At 31.2% G+C, this 19,347-nt stretch overlaps 1 protein-coding gene across 1 annotated transcript in view; it reads right to left on the bottom strand.

Moving 5' to 3' along the window:
- LOC123677593 (periostin) overlaps positions 1–18,665 on the bottom strand; it is a 30,929-nt gene extending 12,264 nt beyond the window's left edge. Inside the window, exons 1-3 of the mRNA XM_045614214.1 lie at positions 18,235–18,665; positions 12,574–12,981; positions 1,473–1,643 (exon numbers count right to left, since the gene is read on the bottom strand). Coding sequence (XP_045470170.1) covers positions 1,473–1,643; positions 12,574–12,981; positions 18,235–18,431 — 776 coding nt within the window. The 5' untranslated portion in view covers positions 18,432–18,665. The remainder of the gene's footprint in view (positions 1–1,472; positions 1,644–12,573; positions 12,982–18,234) is intronic.
- Positions 18,666–19,347: the final 682 nt, after the last annotated feature.

Raw genomic sequence — 19,347 nt, 5'->3', positions numbered from 1 at the left:
TACCGTTTGAAATATTCTACGTTATCGTCTATAATTTCTAGGACAAAAATGCAGTTAATCTTAATTTCCTCAATCAAGCGTCAAGTAATTTCCCATATCATAAAATTAAATATTTTTTTAACGCCGTCCATCAGGCGTGTCGAAACAATCTGCATATATTTGCAATGGAAATAAATGATGAATCTGCGACAATTCATCAGAAACCTTCATGCTCCGTTGAAAGTGATGTGCTACAACCATTTATCCAATGCCGATCATATACAGTGTGTGGATAAAGTAAGGAACAAAATTCATGAATACATTAATGAATGTTTTTAAGCAAAACAAAAAAAAAATAACCACCTTAAGGCATACAAATTTACTTCATAATAATAATTCATTTCATCAGGCATCATATCTTTTCTTTTTTGCCGACTCATCTTACCTTTTTGATAATGTGAAATTTTTTTTAAGAATATAACGCATTTACTGTGAGAGTTAAAAATAAACTTTCATGGAATAAAATCTTTATTCAAACAGTGTAAACAGTTTGTAAACTCCGCTCAAGGACTTCAAAAATGTTCTGCTCCACTTCAGGGCGAATTCTTCGCCATAATTCTTCTAAATTATTTGGCCTATAAAATAAACCTTTGATCTTTAAGTCTGAGGGGGTCATGTCTGTGGAACGCGGTGGCTACTCAATAGGTTCTCAACGTCCTATTCACCTTCCACGAATTGTGGCGTCAATATATTGACGGATATTTATTCCAAAGTGAGAAGGAGCCCCATCTTATGATCTTGTTGATACCAAACATCCTGAGGGGACCTTTACATTCGTATCGCTTGTAGTGACTTTATGGTGTATAAAGTCACTGTAGTATCGATCACTGCTAAATGTTTAACGGAGCACAATTTAAATATTTGCATTCAATTTCATTCGTTTTTCGGGTTGAATAAGAATCATCTTTCATGAAAGTTTATTTTCAACTCTCACAGAAATATTTTATTATCTCAAAAAAAAAAGTTACTAAACTTTTGACCATCAATTAGTTGAGTCTGATAAATCAATACAAAAAAATGGAATAATCGTTTGAAAACAAAATAATGACGTACGTCCCTCTGTAAAAATGAATGACGTCATAAGTAACATTTTCATGCCAAAAGGTGGTCAATTACAAACTAAAGTTGATCCGATCGTTTTGCTGAAAAACATTCAATAACGTAGTTATTAATTTTGTTTCTCACTCAATTCAAATTGTATTTAATCCCAATGGAACAATGTTTTTGAATTTTATTTTATTTACATATGATAATTATCGCTGTAATTTTCGATAATTGCATTCCATCTACATAGAGTTTTTGACAGGAGGGAAATATTCATTATAATTAAACAATTATAAAGGATATTTTCTGTGAAGTGAAAACCTACATCCGTTGCTGGTTTTCATGAAAAAATGCAACCAAAAAATGAATATATACATATATATACTTACTTCGTGACGCATTCATATTTAGTGGGAGTCTGATGACAGTTTGATAAACTGACCGAAGTTGCGAAGAAATTCGGAACTTCTTCTGTTTCTGTCTCATTTTTGGGGGATTCGCGTCCTTCTTCTGCGGTTTCGTCATCGGTGCTTTCCTCTCTTTCAATGCAAACGTTAGGTCTGTAAATATAATCAAAAGATAAAAAAAGTCAAGATAATCTCAGATGATGAAAAAAAAATTTTACATATCACATCACAACTAAGGCATTCAGTACCTATTTTGAAAGGTTTATGTCGAAAATTAAAATCACATTTCCTTCAATTGCCACTCTAGAAATCATTTCAACATTTACAAGAGAGATAAATCTGAGATGAAATTCGATGGTGATGACCTGAATGAGATAGTAATCAGTGAATTTCAGCAAGAGGTCTATTGTTTCAACATAGTGAACATTTGTGAATCTGAATCTATCTTGAGAAGAATCCGTCGATGAAATATATTTTTCGAGTTCTCGTACCTAAACAGATACTTAGGTACCTACCTCTATAATTTCGTTACAACATTCATAATTTTCGAATTTTTCTCTGAGAATGGCCTCAAACGTTGAGGTATATTGCTCATGAATCTGTCCGGCCGGTCGTGGACGCAAACTAATCCCAAACGGTAAGAGCTAGGAATTAGAAAATTTCAGAGTAAACTTGGATTTCGAATGCCGCGGTTAAGTTCATTATTGGCTAATTTCCTTCTAGGAGATGATAAAAATGGCACTTCAAATTTTTTTTCTGTTAATTTCCAAATCACAGGTCTCATCTATAAAAAAATTTGAGGTTGGGAGAAGGACAATTTAAAATCTAGTGAACAATATAAAAAAAACAAATATTAGTGTCGGAGTTCAGAGATTCAGAGATTTTGTGTGTAGGAATATCTAGAAAAACAATTTCAAACTTCGGTCTCCGTATCGATAGCATCATCAGAATCATGGAAAATTAAATCAGAAATTCGAAAAAAACCTAATGTTTTGCGTAGCACAATTTGCTAACAAATATAAAATAACTATTTGCAATTTTATTCGAAATTCGTTTATTGTGTGCTGACCGCGTCATCAAAATTATAAAAATTCAGGAGAATATCGAATGAGAAAAGCATTGACGTGAAGTTAGATGCTTTAGTTTGCTCGTTCATTCATCTGACAAACTCAAAATCTCCAGAATTTACGTTAGTGCTTTCTTTCATTATGGATTAGGTATTATTTTCAAAAATAGAACTTTGAAAATATTTAAACCCACCATGAAATTCTCACAGTTTACGGTTGAGAATGTGTGGGATCAAACTTGAAACTCAAACTTTAAATTGAATTTTAAAAAATCCGTGCTTCTGTCGAAAACTCTTAGTCCTCTTTATATAAATGCAAATCGGTTGTTGTATCGTATTACACATTTGTAGCTTCACAATACTCCGCTTCATCGGAAAATTCATTGCTTGCAAACTTGATAAGACACCTAATTATGAAATTGGAAGAATTTTTGGCTAGAATGATTCCAGATATAAAATTTTTTACGACATAGACCTGGCCCTTATAGTTCTGGAGTTATGCAATTTTGAAATTTCTATCCAGATTTCGGAACGGTTTAACCCAGGTTCGAACCTCGCCACTAGATATTCGTTATGAAGTCATTTTCATTGTTTTTTTTTAACGGGCCAATATATTCTGCCTTGACAGAGAAAATGATAAACCATAATGTAAAATTTGCAGTGTTTTCCAGTATTGTCACCTGTTGTTTGAAAGTTATATATTTTTGAAATTTCATACATCCGATTTAGGCATATCGGCATATCAACTATCTAAGTCAATGCTAACTAGTTTTTGATAAATTCATATAATATTATTCAGCATACGCTACAGTTTCCATACCTATATGATCTCATATATGCTACGTATAACAAGTGCTTTAAAAACGTCAAGCGTATTATATGTTTTCTTTTCTCTAAATATTCCAAAGATTCATTATGGGTTAGAATAGAATGGAATCATGGCTTCATATAGCAGCAATAATTTTTTCGAACATTCAACAAAAGCCAACATAAAAGGATAATAGGTGCAGTCCAAATATTAATACACCATCGAATTTTATGTTTGTTTCGTGACCGTGCATCAGCACTCATGCCAAATTGAAATTCCGACATAGATGGGAGAAAGGTTGACATATTAAGGTGTATGAGAAATCGTAAGATGAAATGATTCGTTGCTTATGATACGTACATTGACATAGGTACATAATACAATAGGTACCTACTACATATTTCATTCTATGAGGATCTCATGAATATACTCGCATCTTGACTTTTTGATAATGAATGCCAAAATAAATCAATATTAACAAGCTTATTTCGAATAAAAATGTTTTCATTTCTATCGTGTCCAAATTTGGTATTCTGTATCCAATTCTTTTTCTATTGTCAAATGTAATTCGTAATTGATATCCATCAGATTGAAAGAGCACGAGCATAATACTAGAGAAAAACAAAATAATTATGAAAGAAAAAAGCGGAAAAAGGGATTGGCCAACGTTGTTGTACCTATATAGCTTCAAGAATTTACCCAATTGTACCGCAAAAAATCAGGGAACTGAGAAGTGTGAACAGATTCAAAAAAGAAATGAAAACATGGCTTATAACAGAGGATCGATACATGTTCCATAGAATGATCAATTCTAGTTGAGATTTAACTGGTCAAATCTAGACGAGAATCACCCGAATGCAGAAATCACTGACTGAAATAGGATTCTTTATAAATTCCCAAACATGTACCTACCACCGATGAAGACGATCCACACCCGATAGTGAGACAGAGAAAATACCGATGATGACAGAAAAAAATGATTATTTGAATGGAAATTGAAGAGGAATAGATGGTGAAATTGTTCATTTTGGTTTAGTTTTTAAGTGAATTTAATTTTGATTTTAAATATCTGTAGACAGTTATCATTGAATAACTCCACAGTATTTTTTAAGTTTATTTGTAGTTTTCGAAAGAATAAATTTATTATTTATTATTATTATTATTTATATCCATAATAATTCTACTTGACTTACAGAAACTAATTCGAAACGATTCCGGTACATTTCTTTTCGATCCATACCATCTTTTTTCGATTTGAAGTTACAAAATAAGGCGAAATGTCAGTAGTTTTCGAATTTTGAGACAAAGATGTACACTAGAACTCTCCAACGGAAGGACTTTTCTGAGGTAGTTTCATCAAAATCGGAAATCGTGAAAATGAACCGTTAATATTAAAACTACTGATCCAATAATAATGTTAATTTGAATTTAGATGTAAAGAGCATTAATTTAAATTCGTGGTCAAAAGTGCTTAGGCGAAATTAGAGTGGATTTTCTGTGATTACATGTAGCGCTTCGCACGTATATCATTATCTGCAAATTTTCCATTTCACTTGAAACTGTCCTATTTAGAATTTGAATTTTCGAATCTGTGAGAAAACTATCAGTAAATAATAATAAAAATGAGTTTTTCCGACGTACAAAAACATTCATGAACGAATCTTACTTCAGAAATGGACAGAAGATTGAAGGCGAATGGAATTATTCTATAGATGAAAGATATCTATGTCGAATAAACGGAATTTAGGATTGAGTTCTCAGATGTTCCAGCATTGATTATAAATGTTTCCAAAGCATTGTTTCACGGTGCGATAGTGTTTTTCGTGAAACTGGCATCGTGGAAAAAAAAAGTGGAATAGGTAGACAAACAGAAAAAAACACCAGACTTGATTCGAAGAAGTAATGAAAGAAACTCCCAGAACTTCTGTCGTTCTGTCAGAGTTTTATCCCAAGTCACTACTGTTTTCTTGTTAGTTGTCTTGGCACATGTCACAATATATTGAAACAAGACATCAATTTATTTTCATACCATATATGTTACCAAAAGGTCAAGAGGTTGATTATTCTCGTAGGATGGCTTTTTGTCAGTGGTTCCTGAGTGAATTCAGTAATAACCTCACGAACGTTTTTTCTTTTTTCTGGCGAAGCCTGGTTTCACATTTCTGGATATGTCAACTCACAAAACATGAAACTGTGGAGATTTGAAAAACAAAAAAATGTTTTCATTGAAAAACCCTTTCATTCTCATAAAGTTATAGTACGAAGCGAATTATTGGCTCAATTTTCTTCAACGGAACCTTAACAGCAGACCGCTATAGGGATAATATTCTTGTACCATTTGTTGGTGAATTGAATTTTGAGGAATTGACTGAAAGCTTCTTCCAATTCCAACAAGATGGTGTAAGAGCACACACGGCTATAGAAACTTCATCCTTTTTGAGGAATGTTTTTCAGGACCGGCTTATCAGTTTGAACACTTAGCAAGAATTTCCTGCACAGTCTTGCGACCTCACACTTTGTGTTTTTTTTGTGGCCTTATTTGAAAAAAGTATTTTTCAAGTACCTATACTTGATTTAGTCGAACTGAATGTATGAAGAGGTTGAAGAAATTAACAATTCACCCCATACATTGAATTATGCCTTCAATGCCATCACAAAAATATGTGAAAAGATGTGTTTAGAGCTGGGAGGTGGTCATTTCCAGCAGCTCCATTACTTTAAATTATGTTTTTGTATAGTTAAAAATTGAATGAAAGTCAATCCAAATGAGAATTTTCAGCTGATTTTTCGAAATTCCTTGACCAAAAAGTGTCAGAAACTTTTAATTTTATCGATTCATACAAACTCGCTAATGAAATTTGGGAGTTGGAAGAAACCATTTTTGTGAATCGGGGGATAATAACCTCAAGAAACTCGAAAATTGAACTACAGGTTTTGTCTCTAACATTTGTTTACATACTTCGAATCTGGGAACTATATGGTACAAGCTAAGCGCTACTTGAATTCATAAAAAATCAACTTCAACTTCTCCACAGAACACTTGTCCACTGATTTGAATGAATGAGGTTAGAATCGTCATTTCAACCCTAACCAGAAAATCCAAGAAGAATATCGAAAAATTAATATCCAATATTTCCGTGACAATAAATCCGTTGAGTTGAGTTTCTGGGTGTTGATATAAAATAACAATTTCCAGCTTCGAGCTTTATTTCAAGCTTATCATCAAAACCAAAGAAAATTCAAGAAGAGTAGCGGAAAAGAAATACTTCAGGGAATGCAGATATAGGTAATCGGGTATAGATTTGGTGTATATCTAGGTGCCTAAAGAATATCCATTTGAAGATTTATTCAGAATTTTGTAATTATTAGGATCATAGAAAATTCAAACAGTAAATCAAAAAACAAATATCTAATATTTCAGGAAAAAGAGATCGGACTATATTGAATCTTGCTTGTACGAGTATACATTAAGGAGTATCAATATCAGGCTTTTAACAAAATCCATTGTTAATGCCCATGTCAGAACCATAGAAAATTCCCGCACAATATCGAAAAAGTCAGACATTATTACCTCTGTATAAAACTCATCAATTCCAAAATTTGAGGACAAAATAGCAGAAGCGGTAAAAAATATATAGTGTATTTAGAGATGAAGCTGTAGTTTATCGAATAGCACGGAAATTCCAGTTCCAGCTTAGGAGTTGTGGGAGCAAAGTCTAGTAAACTTTCTTCCTATAAGATCATCAGATAGAGAAGAACAGAAAGTTGAACAAATGGGTACTACATGATAATACGGATGATAACAAATGTCCATCGTCTTCGCGAAACTCATATGTGGTGTCGGTGCAAACCCAATTAAAAAAGTTCCGTTTTGAAAATAAATCCTTTCAACTGGAACTCTGCGAATCATAATCATACATAAAAACTGACTCCTACAAATTAGTTGATCCATAATCCGTTATATGCACGTCTCTAATTGCATAGAAACGGTGTAGAATTTGCGTGAATCGTAACGATTCATATCAGACCATGAATAGGTTAACTCTTTCGCGACAAGTCAACAAACTGAAAGTAGCCCAAGTTTGAATGGTGATAATGATGAGTAAAACCACCTACTTTCTACTCTCATTCGAGAAAATATGATTTGATATTAATTATTAACCTGGTTTACGACCTGTTTGGGTTCTATTATGCCCGTACAGTACGTTCATTGACCGTGAATCCATTTCGGATGACCATGTAATGGCTTGAGGTTGAGACTCTTCTTTTTTGTGTGCTCTAACTATAATGACTCAACTTATGGTTGCATTTTTTGTCAAAAAATATATTTGGGTCATAAGTTCTCACCAAACCTATAAAATAGGTATGTATTTCGTAGGCAGAGAAGAACTCAAACAGATTCGATAAAAAAAAATGAATTAAATTTTTACTTGAATTTTTTTTTTTTTATATCTTGATATAATAGGTATCAAAGGTAGAAAATTCGATTACCCAAACATTTTTAGGTATGCTTTCAAGAAATGTTTATAGCAACTGAAGCAGTCAGAGCTAGATGTCTTAATCGATAAGTTGTATCCCTTAGCAATAAATATAAAAATCTTTTATACTTCTCATACAATATAAATGATGGTTAGTTATGGTCGTAATAAAGTAGTATGGTATATGATATCTCACATCTGAGAGATTTTAAATTATGTCACACTTTTTATATAACTTCGAATCTTTTTTTGATAGTTTGAAAGAACATAAATTATTTAATCACAAGACTACCTACATAATGAATAGTTAAGTTGCATAGGCAAAATGTAAATGTAAAATTGCATTCAAAATCTTCTTCACGCTTGTTCCTCTGCCAATTAAAATGAAAACATTTCCTTGAAATGTCAAGTTATACCTTACAATATATTCATAACCAATTCAATTAAAGTCAGGCTGATTAATTTCCACATTAAACAAAATTTGATCGTAATAGCTTAAAGATGAAGATATGCAGATACAAATATATATAAATATAAAGATCACTTTTGGGATATCTACACATTCGGAATATATTGAATTTTTGATTAACATAATATAAATTGATAGGTACCTACATAAAATAATTTCGTGAATTGATGCATATTAGTTTGTTTATAGAGACTAGGTATAGAGATTTTTACCAGCAAAAGGACAAACATACATAGTCGTCTAGAAGACATGAGAAGAATAATTTTTTCCTTATGACATATATTCCATTTTCGAATTATAAGCGAGGTACAGAGAGTTTGTATTGATATTTCTAATGAGTTTGATTCTTTCAATGATATCCAATTTGGCAACTGAGAAACTAAGAACAAAAATAACAAACTTTGCTGTTTTCTGTCGAAATAATTTTTTCTTCCTACAACTAGAATTATTGATTACCTACCTACTAAGAAATACTAAGATGTGACCAGAAATCTTTATACTCAACAAAATATTTTTCAAAAATTTAGTTGAACATCCTGTTCTCGCTTAGGTATGCTTCGAAAATGGGAATATGTCATTATAGGAGAATATGATTCTTCTGGTGTCATTTCCGTATATGTTTGTAGATTTTGTGGTTTCTTGGTCACTAAAACCGCCCAAAACAAAAAAAGATAATTAGTATTATTTGTATATATTCGAACTTTCCATGAAGTTATCCCAAGAAATGAGTAATGGTCTTTACTACAGACGAATCTAATGAAAACAACAATATGTAATTGTCGATAACGGAAATTCATTCATAATTGTATCCGTATTAGGTAGGATAGGCTTGCGGTTGTCAGTGAATGAAAAGAACCATTGAACAGGGGCAAACCATCTACCCATTTAATCGAGCCCATTTCATTATTTTTTCCATTAGTCAGAGAGCAATAAGGAACTTAAAAACTGAAAATGCAGTCTGATGAAGGTACGGTATTATTTGAAGTAAAATTAAAGTTTCTGTTGAGAGATCATAAATAGATATCCTAAGGTAATAGAAATGGGTCAATAATCATAATGATAAGTATTTCTCAATTCAAGAGACATTTCAATTATTGGGAAATGTTCCCAAAAAATAATATGCAAACATATTCTGAAATTACTAAGGAACAATCAAAGATCTAATTCTAATAAAAAAGGAGGAAAAAGTCAGGAGGTTTTGAGCGCTCGTCATTTGTGCGTCAATTGCTTCCTTGGCAATGATTGGCAACGATACGTCTTGATATTGCAAAGATCCATTACGAGGAACATAGATGAAATCCCAATAGTTGAATAAAGACAGTATGATGCGATTATTCGAACAATTTTCTTTCTTACATAGCTTTCAGGGAATGGGGTACACGTAGGCATAATCGAAATATTTCCGTAAATTTTTTTTAAATCTGATTTTCACAAAAAAAAAGAAAGATGTACTCTCTTCTTCTTCCTAATTGGACTTCCACGGTTTGTGCATATTTTTATAACAAGAATTTTACATCCAAAGATAACGACTGGCCATGAATCTCTCAAGAGATCTCTTTTCACATCCGTACATTCTCATTTGTTTTTCTTTAGTCTCCTTAATTTTTCTATGGTTTGGAATAATTATTCTAAATACAAGGTGGATCATCAAAAGATTTGAATACATATATACTAATTACTACCTATAGTAATTCGTATATATTTTCACTTTTCAAATAGGAATTTTAACATGAAATATTATTGCAAAAATCAAAATCCAGATTTGAACTTTAGAGAACAAAAACAATGTATTCTCTTCTGATATAATAGACAGATTAATAATCAAAAACAAACAAATAGATTGTTAACTTTGGTCTATCCACCTCAATTTGAAAATCAAATAAAGAAATATGTATACAGGGTGAGTCAAAAATGTGTACCGAGCTTTCTGGGGATGATAGTTCATTGAAAAATAAGTATAGTTTGATAATAAAATTATGGCCCAAAATGTATATTGAAAGAGTTAGGTATCTATATCCTTCCAAAGTTGATAAAATTAAAAAACTTCTCCGCATAACTGCTAAACGGTGAATGCCACCAGATTGAAATTTCGTGCATAAGCAAGATTTTGTTGACATTCCGCACACTTTAACTCTTTGAATAAAGATTATAATACGGGTTTGATAAAAAACTATTTCCGGAAAACAAAAATCTTCAATTTAAAAATTCGAATGATATAAGAAATTGTCAATTCAAAGAATGTTCAAATAATTAATCTCAGTATAATCTCATTGATCATCCAAGTAATGATGAATTACTTCAAACATTATATCACATCCTCTACTAAGTTTCGTTAATGAAAATTTATGTTTTAATTTGATCGGAACAAATGACATAAGTATTTCCACCTTACCAAGGTTACAGTAGTAAATCTATGATAAAAATTCACAACATAATCAGTGTTCAAAACTTTCAATGAGCTTAGATATGGCGCAAAAACAATAGCTGATAAATTAGCTGATATCAGCCTAACAAGAAAATTGTGTGACTCATTAAATCCAATAAAGTATATCCCACTTGCAATAACAATCGTTAACATTGCAGTCCAACCGAAAGATCTAGAAGGTGAAATTTCGAAGCGTAGTTGGTTCGAACAAATAGTAATGGAATAGCATACATTTCCGGACACAACTGATCGAACAATTATTACAAATGAATTTAAAAGAATTCCGATGATCTTATCTGACATTTTGAGGTTGTGATTTCGAAATTTGTCTTCCTCTGAAATGTTTCTTTCGATGATATTATGAGGAAAGGAGTTTTTGAGCAGATGATTATATCTTAATACTAACGTATTATTTATACTCCTTCAGATGTTGACAAACAATGTATCGATTATATCAATTTTTTAAATTTAATTATTGATTTGATTGTAAAACTGAAAGAATTACCTAATATATGATAAAAATGGATTATGTAGAAATTTTTGAAAAAAATACCAATCAGTACGAAATTTTATTTCAACCGGAATATCATACAACAAGAATAAAACGTAAATCTATACCAAATTTCTTCAAAATCGGATGAGTAAAATTTAAGGCTGTTCAAGGATTTGCAGAAAGGCACGAATCCAGATAACTTGACTCATACTCATACACACCAAACAAAATGTGTTCAAATAGTCTACAATGCATTTTGAGAGGAAAAAATTTCAAAATCGGAGACAAAATATTTTTGATTGATCGTTCCCCAAACACATTCGTCTATCATTTCGTTGTTAGTTTTCTTTGGAGCTGCCCAACTTTCAACAAGATAACTCTCGAACGGAGAAATCTAAAATCTTGGAATTTTCAGGGCAGTTTCAGATGTCGAATACAGTTGAGTTTTCAATTGGCAAAATCAGACATATATAGGAGGGCCGTAATTATAGCCGTTCGAAATTTTGATTTTTTTATAATTTCAATACTACAAACTCGATTGATATACAATTCTGAATTAAGAAGCTAAATAACATTTAAAGATTCTTGCCAAATTTTTCTGCTAGTTCAAAAATGTTTTGTGAATTAAAAATATCAGAAAAAAATTATTGAAAAAATCACAATATGATCAAATATCAAAGAAATATTTATAACAGAATTGTGTGCCAAAACCTCCATTAATTGATAAAAACATTCATTATTTGATATATAGAATAGAAAAATAAATTATCCAAAATTGAGTGAAGGGTTAATAAATTAAATATCTAAATTAACATGAAGACAGACGATCGTTTCAGATTCTTTTATTTTTTAATATAATTTTTTTCTCATTAGTGTCTATATGTTATATAGTTTTTTCATTTAGTATACGGTTCCCAAAATGCAGGTTCGTGGAATAAATATACAAGTTTGAAGTTTGTAGTAATTTTTTCGAACTAAAAGACACTGATGGGGAAAAAATGTATTGAAAAATACAAAAGTGCCGAAACGTACGTACGTCTTTATATTAATTCAATTATTCAATATCAAGCGTTTACTCAATTTGTACAGTTTTGGATACTTTATTTTTCTTTTGATTGGTTTTCGATTTTTTTTTCAATTTGAAATCGTACTCATAAACAAAAAAGTATATCAAAAAGATTTTTCAAATTGTCAATGTTTTGGTACAATGATGTCAGCATTTTATATTCCTAAATTGACTTCATCAAAGAGACTCATTTAACCTTTATGTCTTGTGCATAATTTCAAGAAGTGATGTATAAATGATGATATTTCCTGCAAAGTTTGGCCATAATTCAAACTCACCCTTTCCACCAAGGTCGAAGTTCTCCCAAAGAAGAGAAGAAACTGCCAAAGAGTCCTCCAGGGTTTTGACCGTTCAATCCTGGAATGCCCAACTCATCGCTGTCGAAATCAAAAATGCCCCCAACAGGCCTCTCGTTTGGTATGCGGAAAGGATCTCCAAAGATTGGAGGAAATCCTCCAGCTGGAATGTCTATAACTCCACCAGGTATCAAGGACTCGTCGAAGGAGGGTTGTTTGGGTTTAGATCCTAAAACTGGTTCCTCGTTTTTGCGCTCACTAGGATCCTTATAGTCAGGTGATAATGGTTCTCTGTCCCTTTCAGTCATTGTTTCAATATCTCTTGGCTGATTTCTGCTTTCTGCCGTAGCTAAGTCACTCCAGGGTGAGAAGAGTGTATCATCTTGAAAACTGAAATGTTAAAAATTATGAGACCATCTGAATTTAATTCGAACTAACTTTACAATCATTGCAGTATGTAAAATTATCAAAACTCCATAAAGGTGCCTCAATATTCAAGAATAAATAATTTAAAATTCTAGGAAAATAGTGACGTAATGTCGTTGCTTCCGGGCACAACCCAATTCGCTTATAATTTCGACACATGTCTGTAGTTTACACATTTTCAGCCTTTTTGAACTAGTATAGGTTGGACTAACTAATGAAGAATTTTGTTCAAAACCAATTCTTTCGAACTCATAGGCATGTGATTTTTTATTTTTCTACAACAGGTTCTAAATAACTACTCCTCCGCATTGTTTTCTATTTGAAAAGTGTCACTTTTCCGCACTAGTGCACTAGTTCCTTTCCCAATGACTCGAATTGACATTTGGTAGTGTGGTGAAGTAATTTTTCTTCACATTTTACTGAAACGTTTCGTTTATTTAAAAGGTATCGTATCGGAAACGCAGCTTTATAACTGTATATTCAAATTTTTCAGTTGATTTAATTTCTATGACTAAGGAATGAAGTGTTTCGCCTTTTTCGTGAAATCGATTATACTTCTCTTTGGCATGTAATATCAAAATTATGGTCAATAGTTAACATTAAAATTAAGTGAATAATATTATGATCAAAATACTAAGAACGCTCCATAAAAATCACATAAACAAGAACATTATCATATTCTTCATCTCAATCATTTAAATCTATTTGATATTTACTCAATAATAATAATAATAAATAATCTTTATTTCCAAACAATTCAAGTTACAAACAAGAAGAGAAATGAAACAGTGACAAAATAAATGAAAATAATAATCAGATCGATCACTTTTCTTGAGAACTATTCTAGAGATATCCAGTCGCCTTATATAGAAAACATAAATTATGAACAATGTGTCGAATTTTCCAACCAAATGCATTTTCCATTATTTGGAAATTAAACGGTAAATAATGTGAAAACAATAGCATGCCTTCCGTCTCCTTATCGTTCTATTTCTTGAAGCGTGTAATAAGTTTGTACATTATTATTAAAAATAAATTCTATGTGTGGAACCTCAAAAATTCTATTAAGTATAATAACTAATAACTTCGATGGAATCGACCATATTCTAATTGCTACGTCATACATTTCTCATTCACGAAGTTGTTTTACACATATTCAGCTGATGTAGAAAGACTCCAGAATATCAACAATGCTAATTTTGTTTTCATTGTATTTCTCGAAAACTGACTCATCACAAATAATTACTAAAATCAAGCAGGTATGCTAATGAGTACCATGATATTTATCATTTGAATAACTCATTAACAAGTTTATTCTTCCACAAACTAATCATATTAGTTAGTTAGGTACCTATATAATTCAAAAGGAAGAGGTTTTTTATTTTTCAGTATTATCATTTTTCATAAGTAAAACTACAATAGCTCATTTTATTGGATACACTTTTTTCAATGAAAACTTTGTTCCTTAGAAGTTCAATCGATATTTTCCTATGTAAAGTACTCATCTTTTTTCTGGTTCTGATGGCCATATCAACAAGAAATTCAATCTTGAAAATATCATTTTACACATTATAATTACTGCACAATTTCATCAGAGTTGAATAAGTGATCATGAGGTAACGAATTTCGAAAATTCATATTTTCGGAACTCCTACTCTGATTTTCGCCAATAAAAGCGTCTTCGAGATTCGAACCTACTCTGATAATTTAGTTTTCAGGTTCTCCGTTCGTGTGATATCGTATATGATATATCGGACAGTTGGTCGAAAGTAATTGAATTCAATTATGAATTATGCATCAATCAGTCAAATTTTATAGTCAGAAACCATTCCTGAATCAAAATTTGAAAAATACTGACATCGTGCTGAATTGGCGCTATGAGAGTGAGACTATCCATTATAAAATGAACCGTTGCTGCAGCCAAAATATTTTATTGGTATAAAAATTTGTTCCTCACTTTCTGTATCTAATTAGATTTATTAACAAAACGCGAACCGATCCAGTGAGTGATTTTGTCAAAATAATTATCATAAGTTACATTGACTAAAAGCAATAATTTTGGGCGAAACATCTAGACTCTTAAATAAAAATACCTCGTTTATTCAACAATGAAAAATAACTTCATTTTATAAGAATGAAATATCATGACATTTAGGTAAAATAGCAAGAGGAGATATATTTGTTGGCAAATTTTGTTCGATTATTTGTTGCTTTGGTAATTTTTCCAGTGACGCTTGTTAATAAAATTTCATCAAAACAAATAGCATAAGTGAAACAGCCAAACACCAAGTACATTGAATAAAATTGAACAAAATTGCAGAATAATGTTCTCTGACATGATATTTGACAATTTCACGAGATCAAATTGAAACACTTTTCTTATTCTACACGCGGAACAAGACAGGAAAGTAACCCTACTGTTTTGTGTTTAAATATATCTAATAAATTATTGTCAAAATTTCGGAAGGCTAGACAATATCGGATTTGAGGACAGATTCGTCATCAGCGAGTCGAATCTTATTGGTTGAAACCATTCTATACTCAAAATTCAAAAATTACATATATCATATTGTAACGAAATGGTAGACAACAGCGGAAGTGTAGAAGAATTTTTATAAGGCCTCTCTCAATTTGTTGATACGTCCATGGCTTATCGTAAAAACATTATAGGGTCAAGTTCATAACCAGTTTGAAAAGTCGGACAGTATCTTCGTTTCTAGAAAGAACACATCACTTGTTTATAGCGGTAAATATCATATGTTTTCATGTGTTCAATTTGAATCAACTAGAAGATTCTAAATCATAATATTCATGAGCACCATAAAAATGATAGTGAAAGATTAGCATTCGTTCGATGTACAAGAATAATATTGTTATAAAATCACTGACCTTGTCCACAAACATGGAGCTCAAGTGTTAACCGACCAATTAGTATGAACAGGAAGATGTACAATTCGTTTTATCAAATAGCTCTCACAAATGAGTATATTGATGACGTCGGAAAAAAACATCATTCAGTATAATCGAAAGATATAAGATGACCTTAAGAATTGTTTTATTTCAAATCGCATCTTCCTTCGATTGCAACTAAGAGATGACAGTTATTTATCTTGCAGATTTATCTCGAATGACATTGAGATGTCAATTTTTTTTTATAATCCTTTCACTTGAAGATGCTTTCGAATGTTTTATTTATTACATCTAAGGTTCAGATAAGTTTATCGTTAGGAGTCATGAAACGGTAAATAAGACTCTTCCGTGTAGAGGAACTGTTCAATTCGTTACATCAATATGCAAGTGAATTCAGGAAATCATTATGCAGCTATTACCAAAGAAATAATAATCATTTCTTACAGATTTTTGCTCGTGATATCAGTAACTTTCTTGAGAAAATATAATGGAATCATTCCTTCTTCTACCTTCCGACCAAATTCTACATCTTTTAAGAAAATAACCAAGCTAAGTTAATCCTTTAACTTCTCTATTATCTATTTTCTCTATTTTTCTCTTCATTTTCTTTCTCCATTCAATTATTCAACTTAATATCTTTCGATTGTAACAAAGTGTTCAGTTGAGAGCCATAATGAGGAGTAGATTCAATATAGATATTAATTTTCTTGTCGTATTTGTAGTTTCTCAAGAAATTGTAAGAACTCAGCAAAATGTTTGCGCATTCGCCATTTTGTTAAAAGTGCAATGACTTTTTTATCCCAAATCTACAAATCCACTGGGAGATATTTCAGAAGCTTATCATTTTTTCCCGTTAGATAAATTTATTGTATTTTACGAAGGCTTTGTAGCTGTTTCTTTTCCCCCACATAAGAATTACTATTATTATTTTTCCTTAGAAACTTGTAAGCTGAGGGGTTTATTGATTTCGCTGAACCACTTTCGCTTTCCAATTTCATCTGAATTGTTATTAATCTTCAGATGAAATGACTTATCAAAATATATATAATTATAAAAAAAATATCAAATATAAACATTTTGTAAATACAAATTTGTAATTCCAATGTTTGTGGAATGAATATTTTGAAACTTTGAATCGCATTTTAAGTCTTTCAATGCCGTACCAAAGAATTTCTTGTTTCGGCTGTTTGAATATATAAAGTAAGAATTATATGCAATGAATCATCACAGATTATTCAACATGTAATATAAATTCATAGAAGGACATCGAATAATCAAAATTAAAAGATTGAATAATCATGAGCACCACCTTTGAAATTATGAACATAAATGTTGAAAGTCAGACGAGAAGACATCACATTTCCACGATTAACTCATAATGACAAAAGACGGTTTTGAATATGAAACAAAAATGAATTTTATTATGTCTCTTAGTGTTTCCTTATTAATTTGTTACATATTCAAAAGATTAATGTAAACTGCACTTAAATACTGAACTATTATGAGGTCTCTCATTCAGTGTAAAATTAATATTTGTATAAATCATTTCGCTGATGCATTTCTTTCAATGAGTAGAACAATAATGTAAAACCCTGACAAGTTCAAATTCAAACGTATTCAATTCGTTAAAATCTTGTGTAGCTAGAGCTGTTTTTTTTTTCTGTTTTATTGCGGTTTTAAGCTTGGCAGTACTAATTTATGTTTCTTGGTTCTATTCTGTAATTGTTATCATATGAGTATTATATAAGTTCATTTTCTTAAGGCTCCCTTCCGAGTATTCATTATCCATATAAAATAAACTATTTCCTCTTCAGTTCAACTTCAAATCATCAAATTATGAATCACTATTCTTAGAGTTCAATTATAACAAAATTATGATGAGTGGTAAATGGTAAATTTCTTAGTGATATCAGCTGATAAACTACAAAATCAGTTATTTAAATGAAAAATTATGTTTCGAATGCATCTTCTCACTAAAAATTTCAAAAGAAAATTTTTTTGGATTAGGCTTTGTTGTAATAATTATTGTAATCATAAGTGAAAAATCAATGTTAAATTACCACTTTCGTTAATACAGTTTTGAAATTATTAAAAATGAATATTCAATACTAGAATAATTGTTCATTAGACTGTTTATATTTCTTTCAAAATAACTCATCAAAATATGTGATATTTTAATTTCAAAGGACACAATTTCAGAGTTCAAGTTCAATCATGAAATGTTGACAGTTTTTCAGGCGTTATAGAATGTTAAATATTCATTTGATTTTTACATGAAATTCCCTACATTTCTTCTGGCGAACTTACCCAAAAAGACCATCTCTAGCTTGGGCCCCAAGTGCAAGTAGGGCACTCAGAAGAAATGCTTTCCACAGCATATTTGAGTTGGGTAAAAACACACTTGAGTACGTGTCGCACTTAACTGATCGCGTATTCAATGTACTTAAGTCTGTTCCGGTCTTGTTGCCTTTTATAGTTTCAGTGAATGGTGGGAGGTGCCTCATCCGAGCGAAGAGTTAATGAAGATAACCTGTGTATTGAGGAATGAAGAAGGTGTTGTGTCTCGTATTCTGCAAACTGGGCCTCCTGACATTTTCAATATTGAACTTACACAGATTGCAATGATTAAGGCACCTGAATCAGAATTATACTATTTTCACGCATAATCTTTATTTTGTTTGAGGGACTATTTTTTGAGAAATTTAGCTGTGAATATGAAGTCATTATTATTTTCATTAATGTTATTATATTCTAAAATGACTTTTGTTTGAAAAAATATTTCAAACCATCAATATATTAAGTATCGAGAGCAGTAAGGACATTTATAAGACAATAGTTTGGATGACGAACGCAACGGCAACTCGAATTATTGTCTGAGTTTGGTAGTCCTTTACGTTCTAGATACTTAAAGCGTTATTTGCACTATAGACACACTTTTTCTTAAACTACTAAATAATTATCCAAAAAATATCATTCATATCATCGTGGCTTCAATGTCAATGCTATGTAGGAATATAATAGAAGATGTTTTCTTGGTGATGAAAGCGTATGGATTGTAGATTGTCAAAGTGATAAATTTTGAAAACTGCTGAACGAAGCGAGTTGAAACTAAAAATATGAATTCAGCAGCAGTTTCTGTGAATTCAGCTTCTTCTGAAGCCAGCCGTATTTCCATCTGCAATTGCAATAATGGTACTTTCGCTTTCAATATTAAATAAATTAAATTCAAATTGTTTGTGAATTATTTCAATGAATATTCAGTTATGTTCACTTATCGTTCGCTGAACAGTAAGTGATTCACTTACTGTTTTGTTTATCTCAGCAACCATTACAAATAATCTACCGATCTAGCAACAAACGCGGTAACTAACAAAAAGAATTTTTCAGCTCACCTTTCGAGAATTCTAGATCCATTGATCA

This window comes from Harmonia axyridis, chromosome 4 (genome assembly GCF_914767665.1).
Source record: "Harmonia axyridis chromosome 4, icHarAxyr1.1, whole genome shotgun sequence".
NCBI lineage: Eukaryota > Metazoa > Arthropoda > Insecta > Coleoptera > Coccinellidae > Harmonia > Harmonia axyridis.
Note: the sequence above shows the minus strand (reverse complement) of the source record. Positions and strands in the feature narration are given on the sequence as shown.